Genomic DNA, 17,911 nt, shown 5'->3' with positions numbered 1-17,911 from the left:
GTGCTGCTGACCTGGGTCCAGATGCAGCCGTAAGTGCAAGCGGGAGCTGCTCCCCGTCAGCCACTCATCTGTGGAAAGTGGTGGGTCCGGATGGCATCCCCACCGTGCACCCCATGGCAGGGGTCTGACACTGGACGTCAGTATCCACTTGGTCCTCTCCACGTGTCTCCTGTTGCTTGTCTCCTGGGGCGTGGAGTTGCCGGGAGGCTTGAAGTGGTCATTCTTGGCCACTCCCACCGTCCCCGTGGCAGCTTTCGGGAGGGATTGGGCCTCCCCTCCTTCAGTAGGGAGAGCTGGAGCACAAGACAACTTGAAGACTTGGAGCTAGCCAGAGGCGGCTGGGATTTCACCTTCCCGTTCCTGGGTGTTCAGTGCACCGTGCATTCCCAGCATGGGCAGAAGGGGCACTGTAGCTTTGGGGTGGGGTGGGGTGGGGTGGGGGTGGGGCATGAGTGTGTGGGAGGAGGATAGGGCCTCTTGTTCCCTGTTCACGACCCTCCATACCCACCGCAGGGTCCAGGGTTGCCCGATCTGAGAGGCGCCTCACTTGGGCCTCAGTCTTCAGCCCTGAGTTCGTTTCTGGCCCGTCTTTGACTTCTCTACACCCTGGGGTGCTGTGGCAGCGATGGGGAGAGGCCCTTGGCCTGCAGGGGAGGAGATGGAGGGTGCCGGGCCTCAGGGGCCATGGCGAGAAGGCTGGTGGGCCGGCCCACTTGTGCCCTGACCTCTAGCGGGAACGTCTGTTTTGCCTGCTGTTTGACTGACTTGCAACAGGCTGTGGTTATGAGCTCCTCTGGCTTCACCTTTCAGTCAGTTCAAGGAGGCAGGTTTCTTGCTGACACCGTTGGCAAGAAGTGTGATAATAAACAGCCTCGGAATGAGAAGCCTTGTTAATCCGGTCCCAGCTCCTGCCAAGTTAGGAGCTGCCGAGTCAAGTCAGGGCCATTTCGGGTCCTGATGCACAATCCCAGGGCAAAGTGCTTGTCCTGGACGTGGGGTCACGTGGGGGGGCCACAGGCTCTGGGGCTGCAGCTACAGGAGAACAGGTGCTGGGGAGCGTGTGGGAGGGATGCGTGGACCCCACGCCCACTGCGGAGCTCGCCTTCCTGGCCCTGGCACCCACCCCATCCGGCCCCACTTGGCAGATGAGGGAACAAGACTCTGCCTGCCACACGACAGCCCCAGGCTGCAGAGCCATTTAGGGGCAACGCCATGATGCGTGCAAGTGTGTCTGAGCTTTCAGGTGAACCGCGCCGTCTCACAGGACGGGTCAAAGCAGAGGGATGAAGGCGGAGCTGAGCCTCAGAACAGAGTCCCGGCTGTCTCTCTGTGCCCAAACCCAGACCAAGCCCTCATGGGCATAGTGATCATTGAGGGCATGGGGGCAGAACACGCCTCCCCCATGAAGCGACCTTTGAAGCCAACTTCATATCCACACAACAATATACTAGACACCCTCTCTGCCAGGGATGCTCACCTTTCTCGTCATGAGGCATGGTCTTTGGCTGTCCCAGAGCTCATTAAAGATGCCAGTGAGCGAGACGTAGTGTGGACAGGAGCCCTGAGCCTGGGGCCGGCGGTGGAGATGACAAAGGCAGACATGCCCTCAGCCAGTCAGGGGACTGGGTGGTGGAGGAGAGGGAGGGAGGGGAGAGAAGAAGGAACAGAGGGAGAGGAAATCAGTGGCTGGCTGCCCATGACTTCCTGGGGGCCCTTGTCCATGGGCTCTTCCCACCTCTTTGGGGGTCCATCTGCGGCGTGCCCATGCTGGGCTTGAGAGAAGGGAACCTGTGGGGTCCTCCCCATCCCCTCCCACTCCTCCAGGAGGAACACAGCATGGGCTGTGGATTGAGGGGACACCTGACCCTGCCCCCCCAACCAGATTTTTAGCTGTGCGACTTGATGCAGGTGGTTTCACCCCTCTGACCAAACGTTTCCTCATCTGCCCGTGGGGCGGGGGGCTGATGGTTCAGTAGAATGTTGTACATTAGGCTCCTAGCCCAGGTCCCGATGCAGGACTCTCACTCCGGAAGTGCAGAGTCCCTCGTTTTCCACTGATGCAGAACTATGCTCTCTGGCCTCCACTTCTGGGGTATTTGCACAATTAAAAACTCGATTTTTCAGGGGTGCCTGGGTGGCTCAGTAGGTTGAGCGTCCAACACTTGATTTTGGCTCAGGTCATGATCTCAGGGTCGTGAGATCGAGCACCGTGTCAGGCTCTGCACGCAGTGCGGAATCTGCTTGAGATTCTCTCTCCCTCTGCCCCTCTCTAAAATCTTTTTAAAAACAAAACAACAACAACAGCAATAAAAACTTGGGCTTCAGAGTCAGAAAAATGGGGAGGTGAGTCCCTGTTTCATCTGCTAGTTGGGCAACCTTTGGCAAATTATTTAGCATTTCTGAGCTTGTCTTAAACTGCTTCCACATCTGGAAAAGGATGATACTAATGATTACTTATAATTCCACGTTCACACAGCCATTGTGAGGATTAGATGAGGCGGCCCATCAGAGGGGCCTGCTGGGGGGTAAGGGCCCCACCCAGTCAGCCATCTGTATGACTGAGACAGATCACCCAGTGGGTGAGGCGTGCCCGCCTGCCAGCCCATGGGATGGCACGACATGGGCACTGATGGTCGCACGTAAGGGACCAAGCTGGCCTTTCAGCATCAAGCCTAACCCAGATTTCTGTTGATGGTCTTACTGCATGGATGGAGTCGTGGGCGAAAGGCTGCTTAGATGAAAGCCATCTCTGTGGTGGGCCTTTGGGTGCACCTGTTCAGCAGCCATGAGTGGTACTTACTGGGAACCTTGTCTGAATTTGACACAAAGTGAGAGAGAGATTCGTTTTTGCCTCACGTCCGTGTGTCTGCCGTGTAAGGCTCAGGACACTTAAAGAGTGTCAGCATCATGTCCGAGTCCCAGCAGCCGGGATCCAGAAGGACATTTCCCATGTTAGTCTTCAGCTGACCCTTTTCTTTCCCATCCTCTTTCTTTCTCTCTCCTTCTCTTCCTTTCTAAGCCCTTCTGTCCTTCTACATTCCCTCCCTCCCCCCCTTCTTCCACTTCTCCTTTCATCCTGTGTTCCTGCTTTAGTTTCTTGACTCCTCCTTCTTGTTCTCTCTGTTCTTCCTCCGCTTGGTTCTCCTGTCTCTCTTGGGTCTGCTCTTTCTCCTCCTCTCCTTCCTCTTCTTCTTTTCTAGGGACTTGAGTGGTCTTCTCTTGACCACATTTCACATGGGCGCCTGGAAGTATTATGTGCAAAGTGAAGCCAAGCCCATTCTTTAAAAAGTAATGTTTTAGTTTCTGACCTTGAAAATGAAAGGTGCTCATTATAGACAATTTGCAAAATATAATAAAAAAGAGAAAATAGTCCCTGTTTCCTGACACAGTCCTTGTTAGGATCTGGGAGTATTTATTTCTGGTTACTCAATGGTGTGTACCAAGTGCCGCCTCCATGCAGGCTCCATATAGAAACTGGGTCTGCGGCAGCAAATAACACAGGGTCCCTGGCCCGAGGAGCGTCCATGCAGGTGGAGGGAGGCCGTCAACACACGTCGAGCAAATACAAAAGACGGTTTTGGGTGGAGATGACTATTGTAAAGGTGATCACATGGGTGGTCGGGAAGGCGGACTGCCGGGGCAAGTCACAGGATCAAGGAGACCTGGTGTCTAAATGACGCAAAAGGCCTGGGCAGGCGGAGAGCAGGGGGAAAAGGGTTTATGGGGAGAGAAGGCTGAGCACACAGGCCCGGGTGGGGTCCTGCTTGGGGTATGTGAGGAGCAGAGAGAAGGCCAGCATGGCTAAGCATATTGAGTGAGGGGGAGTCTTGAATGTTATCATATGTGGTGATGGAAAGCCTTTGGAGGGTTTTGGTATGGGGGAGTGCCCTGCATGGGTCTGCATTTTTAGAATACCTTCTGGTAGCTGCGTGGAGAGTGCATTGTGGAGACACGAATGGGAGGCAGAAGAGCCGTTAGGGGGATGTGGCAGTAGTTCGGGGGAGGCTGGGGGGGCCTGGACAATGGGGGCACAGTCTTTCATTGTTTTAAGTATTTGTGATGATAGTATCTATATTGTGTAATTGTGCATATATCTAGATCATTTATTGAGTACTTTCCAGGTACTATGCATTGTGTGAAGCACTTTATATATACATTATCTCATTCATTTTTCACACGACCCTATGAGGCTGGCATAGTAATCTTCATCTGCAGATGAAGAAACCGAAACTCAGAGAGGGAAATTAAAAAACGGGGAGGGCGGAGCACCAAGAGTTCTTGTTCCTTAAAACAGACCTTACTAGGAAATGGGGGAGGCGTATTTCTTCCTGGTCCCCAGGTTTATAACACGCTGGTGGCAGAATCAACTCAAACCCAAGTGTGACTCCCTTCACGCTTTAACCACTACCCTGGACGTCGACAACCCTGCCAAGCTATTAGTGTTACTGTATAAGCAGCCCCCTGTAGGCAGTAGCTCAGCCTCGTGGATCACTCGTCTGTTCTCATGATTCTGTCTACCAAGTAGTCACGTGCACAAATGAACGCTTCTTGTTTACTTACCTGGAAGTGCTATGGGTCAGTCGGGTGGCTCTGCTGAGCAGGGCTGGACTCGCACCTCGAGGGAGCTGACCTAGACTGGCCTGTTCCACGTGCCCACGTGCCCCTCACTCCCCAGTAGGCTGGACCGAGCAGGTCTTGGGGGTGACAGAGAGCTGGAGAGCAGCCGTGGCAGGCACAGTCGCTTTCGGTCCAGCCTCAGAGCTGACACTGTCACATCTGCCACACTCTGTGGGCCAGAGCAAGTCACAGTACCAGCCCCGATTCAAAGCGTGGGGAAATAAGACTCTGCCTGGAACTGCAAAGCTATATGGAACAGAACATGGGTAGAGGGAAGGGGGAGGCCTCTGACTCTTAGGATGCAGCTGCTTTTGCAGACTTGCTTGGTGAACAAGAGAAGAGGTTCCTGCCGTCAGAACAGAGACAGGCTAATTGGCCTCGGGGTCCACAAAGCCCATATCCTTCGGAGGAGGTACTTGTGAGATTTTTATTTAATCCCTGTACATATTGTGAGCACTCTTTAGGGACTCGCTAGTGTTACTACGTTCTTCTAAGTTAATTGGCTCCCTGTAATGGAAGGGATTCTCAGAAGCAGTGGTGTTTTATAGCAGAAGAGGCTGTGACCCCCGATGGCAGTTTTCTTCTGAAAGCAGTGGGTGCAAAGAGGGTAAATGGTGCTATTTCAAATCAACTTATGGCCATCCAGGGTCCAGAGGTGATGGCAAGCCAATGGACCACAAACTGGTTATGGGGAGGAGAGAAAGAGCTTGGACCAAGATCTGGGAACAGTCTTCGAATCACGAGGAAGTTCACCCGTCAGTGGTAATAGAGAACACTTCAGCCAAAACCAGATTACTTTCTCTTTTCTCGGCCATCCTTTATAGAGAATAATGCTCGCCAGTGATAAACACTGGAGTATTATCTGTCCTGACATTGCTGCTACAGATCTAAGGTTTTGTTTACTTAACTGCCTGAACAAGAAGCACAACCAAAAGGTTGGAGGTGTTGCAATTAGCCTTGAGGATGAAACAGCAACTACAGCTATGACTTATTATTGCTTTGACGAAGCCATAGCATAGTAAACAAACCATTGACTTGAAAAGAGATAAGGACACAGGACACAGATTGTTGCTGTCCCCGTTCACCGGTGACTTCTAGCCAGTCAGCTAATTGGACACAAGAGGCTAACTTCTTGTTGAAGTATATAAAAAATCGCCGATCTTCAGTTATCCTATTTGGAGGTTTAGTCATGGTTAATCCGTGACAAAAGTGGAGGCCAGTTCTGTGTTTGAAGGTAATTTCTCATCTTCTTCCAGATTTCAGTTCTTTTGTTCCGCGCTTTCCTCCAGAAATCCTCCCTGGCCCTTTTGGAAGTGACTTTCATCAAGATGTTTTTAAAAAAAGAAAACATGGGCGCCTGGGTGGCTCAGTTATTAAGCGTCTGCCTTCGGCTCAGGTCATGATCCCAGAGTCCTGGGATCGAGCCCCACGTCAGGCTCCCTGCTCAGCGGGAAGCCTGCTTCTCCCTCTCCCACTCCCCCTGCTTGTGTTCCTGCTCTTGCTGTCTCTGTCAAATAAATAAAATCTTTAAAAAAAAATTAAAAAATAATAAAAAAAGAAAACAGTGTGTCTGCAAACTGCAGAGTCTACAGCATGGGGTTGATCTTGTGTAGCCCGGATCTTTCAAAGCAAGCCTTCGAGAAACCCCAGGCTCAGACTTAACAAATATGGGAGAAAACCACACAATCATCTCAACAGATTCTAAAAAGGCATTTGAGGAAATGTAATGCACTGTTTCTGATTAAAAAAAGAAAAAGAAAAAGAACTCTCAGTACAATATGTTGGAACTGCCTTAGTTTGTCAAACTGCACCTATTAGGATGCTAGAAAACAAACCTTCATACTTAACACTTCCTAGGAAGTATTAAAAACTTCTTCCATTAAAGGCTGGGATAAGACACAATCTCTAGTCTTTACCCATGTTACTCCTCCTTGTCTTGCAGAGCCCAGCTAATGCAGTGAGGTTTTATGAAAGTAGGAATTATCAACACGGAAAGGAAGCAACAATTGTCCCCAGAGGCAGAAGATAAGATTGTTAGTTTTCTCTTAGAAAACCAAGTTGGCAGTGCTAGAGCAATTAGGACTAATTAGAGAGTAAAAGGGGCTGGATATAAACCCAGTGTTTTAAAACCAGTAGTTTCCTCAACCCCAGCAATAACCAATTACAACTATTGCCAATAGTTGTAAACCAAAATTTACACTAGGAACAACTACTATAAAACGTTTAAAACATATACCTAGCAATAAATGTGAATAGTTAAAATGAAGAAAACTGGGGCACCTGGGTGGCTCAGTTGTTAAGCGTCTGCCTTCGGCTCAGGTCATGATCCTGGGGTGCTGGGATCAAGCCCCGCATCGGGCTCCCCGCTCCACGGGAAGCCTGCTTCTCCCTCTCCCACTCCCCCTGCTTGTGTTCCCTCTCTCACTGTGTCTCCCTCTGTCAAATAAATAAATAAAATCTTTTAAAAAAAATGAAATAAAAATTAAAAAATAAAATGAAGAAAACTATAAGCCTTAACTGCTAGGTATAAGAAAAAGACCAAGGGCGCCTGGGTGGCTCAGTCGTTAAGCGTCTGCCTTCGGCTCAGGTCATGATCCCAGGGTCCTGGGATCGAGTCCCACATCGGGCTCCCTCCTCGGGGGGAAGCCTGCTTCTCCCTCTCCCCCTCCCGCTGCTTGTGTTCCTGCTCTCGCTATCTCTGTCTCTGTCAAATAAATAAATAAAATCTTTTTTAAAAAAAAAAAAGACCAAAAAATAAATAAATAAAAATGGACAGTTATACTATGGGTATACTCAATATTTTAAAGACCTCACTTGTCCCCAAATTGACTCATAGCTTTCATGCAGTCTTCATTCAAAAATCTCAAAAAAGAACCCCACAAAAATCTCAATAATAACTTTATAACTTAATTGGTATATTCTGGAATTCATCTTGAAGAATATAAGAACACCAAAGAAAATTTTTCAGGGATGCCGGGTGGCTCAGTCAGTTAAGCATCTGCCTTCAGCTCAGGTCACGATCCTAGGTCATGAGACTTCAGCTCAGGTCATGATCCCAGGGTCCTGGGATCGAGCCCCACATCGGGCTCCTTGCTCAGCGGGGAGCCTGCTTCTCCCTCTACCTGATGCTTCCCCTGCTTGTGTTCTCTCTCTGACGAATAAATAAATAAAATCTTAAAAAAGCAAAAAGGAAACTTTATTTAGAAAGAAAAAAAAATACCAAAGAAAATTTTCCAAAAAAGAACAGTAAGGGGTGCAGAACTTGCCTTGTCAAATATCAAGCCTTACTGATATTATTATATTAAGACATTTAGAAAACATTAAAATTCCTTGCTTATATTATACACAAAACTAAATCCTAGGTGACTTGCAATTTTAAAAATACAAATCCATTATAGTTGTATTAGAGAAAAGTATAGAGTAATATATACATATAAAAATACATATATGTGTATATATAGAGAGATGTATACATATGTGTGCATATATAATATAATTTTTGGGTAGAAGATAAGGAAGTTAGCCAAAAAGGAGAAGATTTCAAGATATTACTACATTACAATGTAAGGTCTTGCCAATAGTTGAAAACTCTATAAGCAAAGTTAGAAAACAAACAATAGTCTGGGAGAAAATATTTTCTATAGATAAATCAGATGAAAGGATTATATCCAATCTATAAAGAGTTCTTACAAATGAGTAAGCAACAAAATCCATTTAAAAGGGAGCAAAAGACAGGAAGAGGTGGTGCATAGCAGAAGAAATAAATACTTGATAAATAGTTGAGATGTTCAGTCTCACTAGTAATAAGGGAAATGCAAATTAAAACAATAGTGATATTTGTATCTATCAGACTGACATTTTAAAAATTAATATTGTGCAGAAATGCATTCATAAATGTTGGTACAAGTATAAATAGAAATGACAGTTTAGCAGTACAGTTATAAATATAAAATGTACATACCTTTTGGATGAGCAGCCCCACTTCTAGGAATCTCTTCTCCAAAAATACTTAAAAATCCATCAGTTGGGAATGAGTGGGTAAATACTACTCACGCGCTTTTTTTTTTTTTTTAAGATTTTATTTATTGGGCGCCTGGATGGCTTGGGCGGTTAAGCATCTCCCTTCGGCTCAGGTCATGATCCCGGAGTCCTGTGATCAAGTCCCGCATCGGGCTCCCTGCTTGGTAGGGAGTCTGCTTCTCTCTCTGCCCCTCACCCTGCTCATCCTCTCTCTCTCTCTTGCGCATGCACGCTCTCTCTCTTTCTCTTTCTCAAATAAAATTTTTAAAATTTTTCAAAAAAAAAGATTTTATTTACTTATGAGAGAAAGAGAGCAAGAGAGAGAGATCACGGAGGGAGAAGGAGAAGTAGTCTCCCTGCTGAGCGGGGAGCCTGATGTGGGGCTCAATTCTAGGACCGTGAGATCATGACCTGAGCTGAAGGCAGACACTTAACCGACTGAGCCACCCAGGTGCCTCAGTACTACTCACCCTTTAAAAAGAACAAAGTAGTTCTATCTGTACTAACATGGGAAATTGTATATCATATATTTAAAAAGTAATTTAAGATATGTGAGTAGTATAATCCTATTTGAGTTAAATCATTTATGTGTCTGCACCTAAGGTTCACATCAAGCAGTTAAGGGCAGTCACCTCCGGGAAGAGAAGCAAGATGGACTGGGGACAGGGGAGAGGAGCACTTCTTGACACATTTCTGCATTTGTTGAAATTTTGCAATGAACATCTTTGGTAATTTACAAAGTTTATATAATGATACATTCTTAGGTTGAAAATTCTTCCATTAAAATTTTGAAAATCCAGGGCGCCTGGGTGGCTCAGTTGGTTAAGCGACTGCCTTTGGCTCGGGTCGTGATCCTGGAGTCCTGGGATCGAGCCCCGCATCGGGCTCCCTGCTCAGCAGGGAGTCTGCTTCTCCCTCTGCCCTCCTCCCTCTCGTGCTCTCTGTCTCTCATTCTCTCTCTCTCAAATAAATAAATAAAATCTTTAAAAAAAAATTTTTTTTTGAAAATCCACAAAAATAGGACAAAATAATAAAGATCCTCCTTTCCATTGACCCAATGGCACTGTTGACATTTTGGAATAAAGGGAGGGAAAGTGAGTCCAGCAGAGTCAACTCCTTAGAAAATATAGATGAACGAGATGGCATAAGGGTATCTTTGGGGAGAAAGAGGACCTGGTTGTGTTTCTGAGGTTCACCTGGATCTGTTGCCATTTGCTGTCTGACCCTGGGGAAGCCACTGACCTCATCTATGGTCCTGTTAAGTTTTCTGCATTCTGCAGGTAGGCCTGACCTACTTCCATGGAAGAAAGGGCTGGAGAGAAAGAATGCCAAGAAAGGTTCTGCCTGAATGTGCAGTGTTATTGTTAGAATGTCCACGAATGAATGTCAGAGCCCAGTGTCTCAGAGGGCCACCGTTAAAATGAGGAATACTCTTTGTAGATGCTGACCTCTGAAGTGGGTACCATGGCGAGGAGTGGGCTGGGCATAAAGTAGATAAAACATGAAAGGCCGTGTTGCCCAGTAGAGGAGGGGTGTGTGTGTGTGTGTGAAGCTTAACATTTATAAAGCAATAAAGAAGAACACTGCAATATAACATCATAACAGAATTCTGAAGTAACTTGGAGCAATTAGGCTTGGGAAATATTAATTACGAGATGCTTCCAGAGGGTAGGAGAGGGTGCATATGCCTGGGCGTGTGTCTAGGTTGTGGGGGAGGTGGTGGTGGGCGGTGCCGGGAGCGATAGGGCATTGGGGAGCTTTGTTACTAAGTTCAAAGAGAATTTCTAAAGGGAAAATAAAATCCCCGTTTGACTCAGATATGGCTCATTGTCTGAGGCAATGTCAAGAGGCACAAGATCAGATCTAGCTTGACACCATCCAATACCGAACCCAGCAGTGTCTAGAAGCTGGCGCTGAGCTGCAGCTCGGCTAATGAGAAATCTCTGTCCTCTGCCAATGCCTCGGGGGCCCAGCTCTTCGTCTTTGGCAAGCAGGATACAAAGAGAGCTCAAAGCGGAGTGAGGACCTCAGAGGTCACCCCGAACATTCATTTTGCAGGCTCCCCACCAGGCCTTCCCAGAAAACAGATGAGCGTGGTTTTACAGTTCAGCTAGAATGGGAGTCAGTGGCTTCGCAATCCGACCTGGGGTAGGTTTTAATGAAACCTGAAGGACGTTTCACACGCCGTCCAGCCATTAGCAGTGAGGGGTGCAGGTTGCAGCCAAACACCGCCAGGCGGTCTCCTCTCGTTTATTCTCTGGGTGTGAAGGGAGCAATTGTAAAATTCAGAGGGAATTAGAAGTTAAGATTCAGAGCCGCCCACGTAAACATCACGGGCTGTTATTAAGTTCACTTTCACCGTCGTTCGGGGGGACGACGTTTGTGCGTTTCGGTGGTTGGGCCTGCAGAACCCTCACGGGGGAGCCCGGTCCTCCCCGACGTGTCCTTTCTAATTTGTGAAATACCTCCTGAACCCACCCCCTCTTCCCACTGTCGCCGCCGGGGTCATCACAGCAGCCTGGAAGCCAGCTCTGTCTCCCACCGTGCCTCCTTCAGTCCGTTCCTCATGCTGCCTGAGCCCGCTTTCCCAACTTGAGCTCTGCTTGTCCCTTCGGAGCGCACGGTCCTTCCGTGACACTCAGGGCCTGGTATGGTGTCCCCACTGCGCACCCTCCTGACCACATCTCCTGCATTATGCCTCTCTCCACTCCGTCCAGTGCCATAGCTACCCAAGGCTACCGTGGCCCCTCGAAGAGAGAGCCCCCTGGCTCGTTTTTGTCCCTGGATTACCTTTTTTGCTAATCACTGTTTGTCTCAAGTCACAGCTACACCAAGTGTCACCTCTAGAAACTGTCCTGAACCTCCTTTGTGTTAGGTACTGTCCCCCACGCTCTGGAAGCACGGGAGGTTTACTTCTGTCCCCGCCCCTTCACTGTATCCCAATGGGCTCGTTATGGGTCTGATTCCTTGACTCGCCTGGAAAACACCTTAAAGGTAAAAATCAGAGTGCCTGGCACATAGTTGGTGCTCCATGAATGTGTTACAGGAAAGAATGAATGCATGTAATTTTTTATTTAGTTTGCAAACATGCGTGTGGGTCTTTGTTTTGCCTGATCTGACATGAGTTAAAGTCATCAGCCTGCTGTGTTCTTAGTAACACGGTGAGGATGAATAAAATAAGCACTGTTAGTCACATAGGAAGTCGAAGACTCTTGCCACTCATCCTGGAGTATCATCAAGTAGTTGTCTAACGGGGCTGCAGTGGTGTTGCTGAATGAAAGCTCCTGCCTTGTTCCAGGTCAGCTGCTGCCAGCAAACCGCAATACACCGAGTCCCATCGATCCTGACACCATCCAGGTCCCGGTGGGTTATGAGCCAGACCCGGCAGACCTTGCCCTCTCCAGCATCCCTGGCCAGGAAATGTTTGACCCTCGCAAACGCAAGTTCTCTGAGGAAGAACTGAAGCCACAGCCCATGATCAAGAAAGCACGCAAAGTCTTCATCCCCGATGATCTGAAGGTAAATTGGAACTGGTCATCAGGCTTTGGGCACATGGAGGGTGGGATCAAGAGGCAGCTTAAAAGCGTGACCTCCAGGAAGATCACACAAGCCAGTGAACAAAGGACTTGTAATTTCTGATCCTATTTCTTGGCATGTGACTCTAGGCAAGTTGCTTCCTCCCTGGGTGTCTTCTGAAATATGCCTTTCATGTCTTGATATAGCACAGAAATAAGGAGAAGAAATAAAATGTTGGAGTGATTTACAATCCACGGAGGAAACGAACCTGCTACTATCTTCAGGGAAGCCTAGGAAAGCCCAATAAAATAAAACCAAAATCTTTCAGGGTTGGAGAGAGAAAGGAAATTATTTGCAAAGGACATCTGGACCGCAAAGTCCTTCAAGGGTTACCTTACCTTGGGGAATTTATTGATAATCAGTTGCTTCCTTTGCCTTATAGGCCCCAGGGAGTAACAACAAGAGATAGGACTTCTCTCCACCCTCAGGTGACCTAGGTGGGATTTTCTTAAGGAAGCTGGTGGGTTCCCTTACATATTTATATGTAATGTTTATGCTGTGTCTTAAATAATGATCACTTGAATATCCCGACAAAAGGTTAATTCCAGGTTGTTTCTCTTCTGCTACGTTGAGGGGACATATTATTTATAAAGGAAAATAGATTTACCTTACAAAGTCTGATACAACTTGAAACAAAATTAATCTGACACATTTAACAATAATTAGGAAGAGGATTCTTTCCAAAATTATGCCATGTCCACTAATCCCAAAATAGAACCATTTTTGATTAGCCATGGCTTAGAATTTTTTGTGTTTATGGTTCCTTCCAATCATATGGACAATAGAGATGTGATTGTATACATTCGAGGCCTTGAAACCAGGCATAATTAGCCTTTTTCCAGCTTCTGACCCCCCCATTTCTCAAAACTAACTGTGGATGGAGAGTCACTTGTAGGCTGGGCACATGCGAGTTTGGGACATGGTCTTGGAACCGATTTAGACCGGTTACCTGTTTGTGCTACCTAGGAAGAGCACTGGGGGAAAAGGAAATCAGCAGATTGAAATCGCTGCTGTTATCAACGTTCAAGATTATCTTGAGTGAGGCGGACTCATCAAATGTCAGGGCTGAAAGGGACCTCAGGAGTTCCTTAGACCAAAATTACCGTTTTGCAGTTGAGGAAATGGAGCAGGGAAAGAGGCGAAGTAAGGTGAACTCTGCTGGTTCGTGGAAGGCCTGGTCCCCGAGTCTTCCAGTTTCCAGAAATGTCACTGCAGCATGTTGGCCCTCCTAAGAGCCACAAGAGGGGCCCTTGGGTGACAAACCAGTAGCTGTCCCCTAAGAATCCGAAGAGTAAAGTTCACAGTAGACACACCATGAAACCTAAACAAGTCTGGGAACTGATGGTCAGACTCTGAGAGGGTAAGAAAGAGCCAGGGGATCAGGCCCTGGGCAGCCGAGTCTCTCAACTGGACGCTTTTCCTTCTCTTAGCCATCTGATCCTGCTTGTGTCTTAGAGCTCGTCTCTTCAACTCAACTGAGGAGCCATGCAGCATGTGTCTGCTTTTGAACAGAGAGCAGTTTGGAAGGATGATCCTGAGCAGTAGCTCTAACTTGCAGCCAGACCTTCCCAGGGTCTCCAGATTTACGAGTTCAAAGCAAAGAGCAGGCTTACTGAATAATCCAGGTCAGCCTGGCGACCCAGAGGCCTTGGGAAAACTGTGCTGGAACTATGCATAGTACTGTTGTCACGGCCGGGCCTGACCTTCTCCCATGGCAGGTGGGTAGCAGGCAGGACCGTTCTCCTGCCAAGTGTCCTTGGATTTCTGCAGTTATGAGGGAAGCCTCAGGCCACAGGCCATGATCTCATGTGGAAATGAGAAGCAGCGCTGTAACATAATTCTACTTCTGGCAGAGAGGACTGAGCTGGAGGTGGGTGGGAGAGGTGTTTGTGGCCCCTAGCATTGGGCGAGCAAAGCAGTCAAGCGAAATGGCCCCGTCAGTAAATGGTCTTCCCCACAGCTGTGGGAACCCTCCCTGGCACCATTCGTTGGGCTTAGCACACATCTCCTGGGAGAAGTAAGCAGTGTAGGTCTTGGGATTCCTAGCTGAGAATCAGTTTAATCACCTTGATGTCTTCATGCTTTTAACTGTTCATTTGTTCACTTGACAAATATTTTTCAAACGCTTGTGTGTTCCAAGCCCTGGGGATATACAGAGGTGAGCCGGAATGGACATTGTTCCTACTCTCAAGGAACTTCTAGTCTGGCAAGAGAAAAGGATCGCTGACTTGTCAGGAGGGGGCTAGCGGGGGAGGCAGTGTCCAATGTGAGATCTTGAGGAAGATGATGGGGCAGGACTGGGTGGGCCCTTGCTGGGTGGGGTAACCAGATGGCCAGATGGCCCCTGTTCCTGAGAATAGAGGAGAAGAGGACAGGAATGTAGTGCCGGATTTGTCAGCCCCCCTCAACAGCCTGCTTCCCCCTCCCCCAACCATTATGTGGTAACAAAGGGAGGCAAGCGGCTTTTCTGGTCCAGGGCAGTCCTCCTTCCATCATCCATTCTCGCCTTCCGCGTTCTCAGCTCCATCCCTCCTCCCAGCTCCCCTCCCACCTGAGATGGTCCCCATTCTACACCTTTCCTAGCTCCCCTGCTTGTATGGACAGGTGAGGCTGGGAAATGAAAACATCTTAGAAGTGAGAAGAGCTCTGGGGCGCCTGGGTGGCTCAGTTGGTTAAGCGACTGCCTTCGGCTCAGGTCATGATCCTGGAGTCCCGGGATCGAGTCCCGCATCGGGCTCCCTGCTCGGCAGGGAGTCTGCTTCTCCCTCTGACCCTCCCCCCTCTCATGTGCTCTCTCTCTCATTCTCTCTCTCTCAAATAAATAAATAAAATCTTTTTTTTTTTTTTAAGATTATTTATTTATTTATTTGACAGAGACACAGCTAGAGAGGGAACACAGCAGGGGGAGTGGGAGAGGGAGAAGCAGGCTTCCTGCCGAGCAGGGAGCCCCAGGCAGGGCTTGATCCCAGGACCCTGGGATCATGACCTGAGCTGAAGGCAGACGCTTAACGACTGAGCCACCCAGGCACCCCAATAAATAAAATCTTTAAAAAAAAAAAAAAAGAAGTGAGAAGAGCTCTAAGAGACAGAAAAGTTGGTTGTTACCCTGAGGTCAGCTGCTGACTCCCCTGGTCTTAACACCAGTCACACACCTCTAAGTCCAGGGCCTATGCAGTACACCCCCCTTCCCTTCCCTCTACCTTGCCCCCAGCCTCTGCCATCTCTCAGGGGCTTGTTATCATGCGCTCCTTTACCTCCTGGGCTCCTGGTTCCTTGGGTCAGGTTCTGATACCTCCTAAGTCAGCTCCTCTTTTGAATGATCTTGGAAACCACACACCCAAGGAACATGGACTGTGGTAGACTTACCGAGACTCTTGAGGGGGTGTTGGAATTGGGGCTTACATCAAAATAACCAAACAACTGCCATCAGAACTGGAGGCTTCATGGTTGCTAATATGCCCTTAGGTCCTCCTACCTCTGTGGAGGCATTTGACTCTCTTTTCATTCCTCCCAGCTCGCTCCATCCAGCTAGCCTGGCCTCTCCCCCTTTTCTCAAGCACAGACGACAAATCCCACCAACGGCCGCAGCACACGTGCCCTGAGCTGACTTATCCAGCTATTCTTTTTTTTTTAATGTTATGTTAATCCCCATACATTACATCATTAGTTTTTGACGTAGTGTTCCATGATTCATTGTTTGTGCATAACACCCAGTGCTCCAGGCAGAATGTGCCCTCCTCAATACCCATTACCAGGCTAACCCATCCTCCCACCCCCCTCCCCTCTAGAACCCTCAGTTTGTTTTTCAGAGTCCATCGTCTCTCATGGTTCGTCCATCCCTCCGATTTCCCCCGCTTCATTCTTCCCCTCCTGCTACCTTCTTTTTTTTTTCTTATTAATATATATTGCATTATTTGCTTCAGAGGTACAGATCTGGGATTCAACAGTCTTGCACAATTCACAGCACTCACCATAACACATACCCTCCCCAGTATCTATCACCCAGCCACCCCATCCCTCCCACCCCACCCCCCACACCAGCAACCCTCAGTTTGTTTCCTGAGATTAAGAATTCCTCATATCAGTGAGGTCATATGATACATGTCTTTCTCTGATGGACTTATTTCACTTAGCATAATATACCCTCCAGTTCCATCCACGTCATTGCAAAGGGCAAGATTTCTTTTTTTTTTTGGATGGCTGCATAATATTCCATCGTATATATATACCACCTGTTCTTTATCCATTCATCTGTCGATGGACATCTTGGCTCTTTCCACAGTTTGGCTGTTGTGGACATTGTATCCAGCTATTCTTCAAAGCACAGCCTTCTTCTCTGAAAGAAGGATGCTAGTGCCAGCTATTGGGAAGATCACTTTTTCACTTTGTTACATATTATTATGAAACGTGTAGAAGGCTGGGCGTGCTTTATAAATAAGGAACCGGTTACCAGACTGTGAATGGGGTGAATGGCGGGCAGAAGGTGTCTGCGCACGCGCGCTCTCACACTTTCTGTCTCCGTGCAGGGCACACGTTTGCCGAGGGTAATGGGCGGGTGTGGGGTGCACCACTGACCTTGGGCCTTCCTTGCAGCCTGGGTCCCAACCCATGTGACCTCTTCCAGTGCCAACTGCCCCTCGCAATCCTGGGGGAGGGGAAGCACTGGCCTCAGCCCACGTGTTCTGGGTGACCAGTAACTGCTAACTGCATTAACTGCAAGCATTAGCCTCGCTACGATGGAGGGATTTGCTGTTGCAAGTCCTTGAAAAGAAAGGGTTGCAAAACACACCGGGTGGCACCGTAGATGAATTGGTAAGGCCTAAAAGAAGACTTGCATTTCTTAGTCTTCCTCAGAAAGTTTTCCTTTCTTTTGGCGGGGGAGCAATGATGAGGGGGACAGGACACGATGCCCATTTAAGTAGTACCCAGGAGAATTAAGGCCTAGAGCAGAGTTAAACAGGAGATTAGGAGTAAATTATTTAAATGCTAGCCACCAATATGAGGATATTGATCAGTGGCAGGTGGAAGTTTCTGTGTGTGTGTGTGTGTGTGTGTGTGTGTGTTTAATTTCTGTTTTTAATTACCAAGACATACATCAGAAAGATAGAAAAGGTGCAAGATCCTACCTCTCTCCTTGGCGTCCCTCCTCCAATTCCCCTTGTAGAGGCACCACGTTCAGTAGCTTGGTATAAATCCTTCTGGGCCTCTTTCTATGAATATACAATATTATGATTTTTTAACCGAAGTGGGATGAAGCCATACATATTTATCAGCAAATTGCTGTTGTTTCCACCCGTGTAGTGGTATATCACGAACATCTTTTTGGTTCCGCTGGATCACTATTTGTAACAGCTGCAGAGTATCCTTTTGTATGATTCCATCATCATGTAGTTATTAAATCTCCTACCGATTAGTTTCCCCCAGCTCTTTCTATTAGAAACAATGTCACAGTAAAAATTCTGTGCCCGTGTCTGTGTGCGCACCCGTGCAGATGGGAGGAGCCTGAGATCCTAGAAGGGGAGTTCTCCATCAGTGGTGGTGCATTTCAGCAGTTGATAGATCTTGCCAAGTCGCCTTGCAACAATATCGTGTGGACTTCTACCAGCAAGCATACGAGCACCCATGGAAGGAAAGGGTTCTTAAAATAACATTTTCATCGAAGAACGCAGAGAGCTCTGAAGGTAGCTTAGGGTGTGAA

At 47.9% G+C, this 17,911-nt stretch overlaps 1 protein-coding gene across 6 annotated transcripts in view; it reads left to right on the top strand.

Annotated features, from left to right (window-relative positions):
• The window catches only part of HLF (HLF transcription factor, PAR bZIP family member), a 56,785-nt gene that overhangs the window by 34,186 nt on the left and 4,688 nt on the right, over window positions 1–17,911 (top strand). For 3 of the 6 annotated variants that reach the window (XM_054510885.2, XM_054510886.2, XM_045889188.3), the window contains exon 3: window positions 11,936–12,156. In XM_054510885.2, coding sequence (XP_054366860.1) covers window positions 11,936–12,156 — 221 coding nt within the window. Of the gene's footprint in view, window positions 1–11,935; window positions 12,157–13,643; window positions 13,932–17,627; window positions 17,895–17,911 lie in introns of all 6 variants that reach the window. The other 3 variants (XM_064582748.1, XM_064582749.1, XR_010408554.1) reach the window with 2 other exon arrangements.

This window comes from Mirounga angustirostris, unplaced genomic scaffold, assembly GCF_029215605.1.
Source record: "Mirounga angustirostris isolate CCGP_5_RB_7025 unplaced genomic scaffold, mMirAng1.0.hap1 SCAF_17, whole genome shotgun sequence".
Taxonomy (NCBI): Eukaryota; Metazoa; Chordata; class Mammalia; order Carnivora; family Phocidae; genus Mirounga; species Mirounga angustirostris.
This window is presented reverse-complemented; position numbering and strand designations above follow the sequence as displayed.